This window comes from Galeopterus variegatus, unplaced genomic scaffold (assembly GCF_000696425.1).
Source record: "Galeopterus variegatus unplaced genomic scaffold, G_variegatus-3.0.2 Scaffold2645, whole genome shotgun sequence".
NCBI classification, from domain to species: Eukaryota; Metazoa; Chordata; class Mammalia; order Dermoptera; family Cynocephalidae; genus Galeopterus; species Galeopterus variegatus.
The window spans coordinates 275,841-276,784 of record NW_007728756.1 but is presented as its reverse complement, the minus strand read 5'-3'; the positions used below and the strand labels follow the sequence as shown (position 1 = coordinate 276,784).

General features: G+C 39.3%; 1 protein-coding gene across 1 annotated transcript in view; it reads left to right on the top strand.

Moving 5' to 3' along the window:
- The first annotated feature begins 561 nt into the window (after nucleotides 1-561).
- Nucleotides 562-944, top strand: part of LOC103598503 (insulin receptor-like) — a 16,106-nt gene continuing 15,723 nt past the window's right edge. Inside the window, exon 1 of the mRNA XM_008582497.1 lies at nucleotides 562-565. Coding sequence (XP_008580719.1) covers nucleotides 562-565 — 4 coding nt within the window. The remainder of the gene's footprint in view (nucleotides 566-944) is intronic.

Below are 944 nucleotides of genomic sequence, written 5' to 3'. Positions count from 1 at the left end.
ATTAACGTGTACGATGAAAGAGCTTTTTCATTTGTCCTGAGACATGACGTCCATTTATCCATTTGTTTCTGATGAGGCAGAGGCCGGGAAGAGCTTGAAGTGTGACTTAGGCCATGAGGGTCTCTTTGTTCCTACCCATGTCTAATTTTGTGAAAATATCCCAGGTGGTCTCAAGGAGAAGTTTTGGAGCCAGATGGTTCTGAGTTCAAGGGCTGGCCCTGTCGCTTCCCAGCTGTGAGATCTCAGACAAACCCTTTCATCTCCTAAACTGGGAGTCGGTCGGCAAACTACATCCCACGGGCCAAATGTGGCCGCCACCTGTTTTTTGCATGGACTGCAAGCTGCGAATCACTTTTACATTTCAAAATGAGTGGGGGAAAAAAAATCAAAAGTAGAGTAAACAGAGATACTAATCAAAGAGTATGTAGTTTCAGTGAGGAGAAGTAAGTTCCAGGAATCCTTTGCACTGAACAGTGACTATAATTAATAAAACATGTTTCAAAATTGCTGAGAATAGATTTTAAATGTTCTCACTAAAAGAAATGATAAGTAGGTGTGGTGATGGGTAAGTTAATTAGCCTGTTTTAATTATTCCACAACGTATACGTGAATTGTAACATCACACTGTACTCCAAAAATATATGAGTATACTACTATTAGTCAATTAAAATAAAATTAATAAATTTTAAAAAGAATAGTATTTCACGACACATAATGATATGAACGTCACCTTGCAGTGTGCACCAAGTTTTATTGGCTTGCAACACCTGTTGATATACAGATGTTACAGATATGTCTATGGATTTGTTTACTATCTGGCCCTTTACAGCAAAGGTTGGCAAACCTCCATCCTAAGCCTCGGTTTCCTTGTCTCTGTTACGAAGCTAATGGTACCTCCTAGGCCACAGGGTTGCTATAAGAATTAAATGAAATGATCTGGGTCA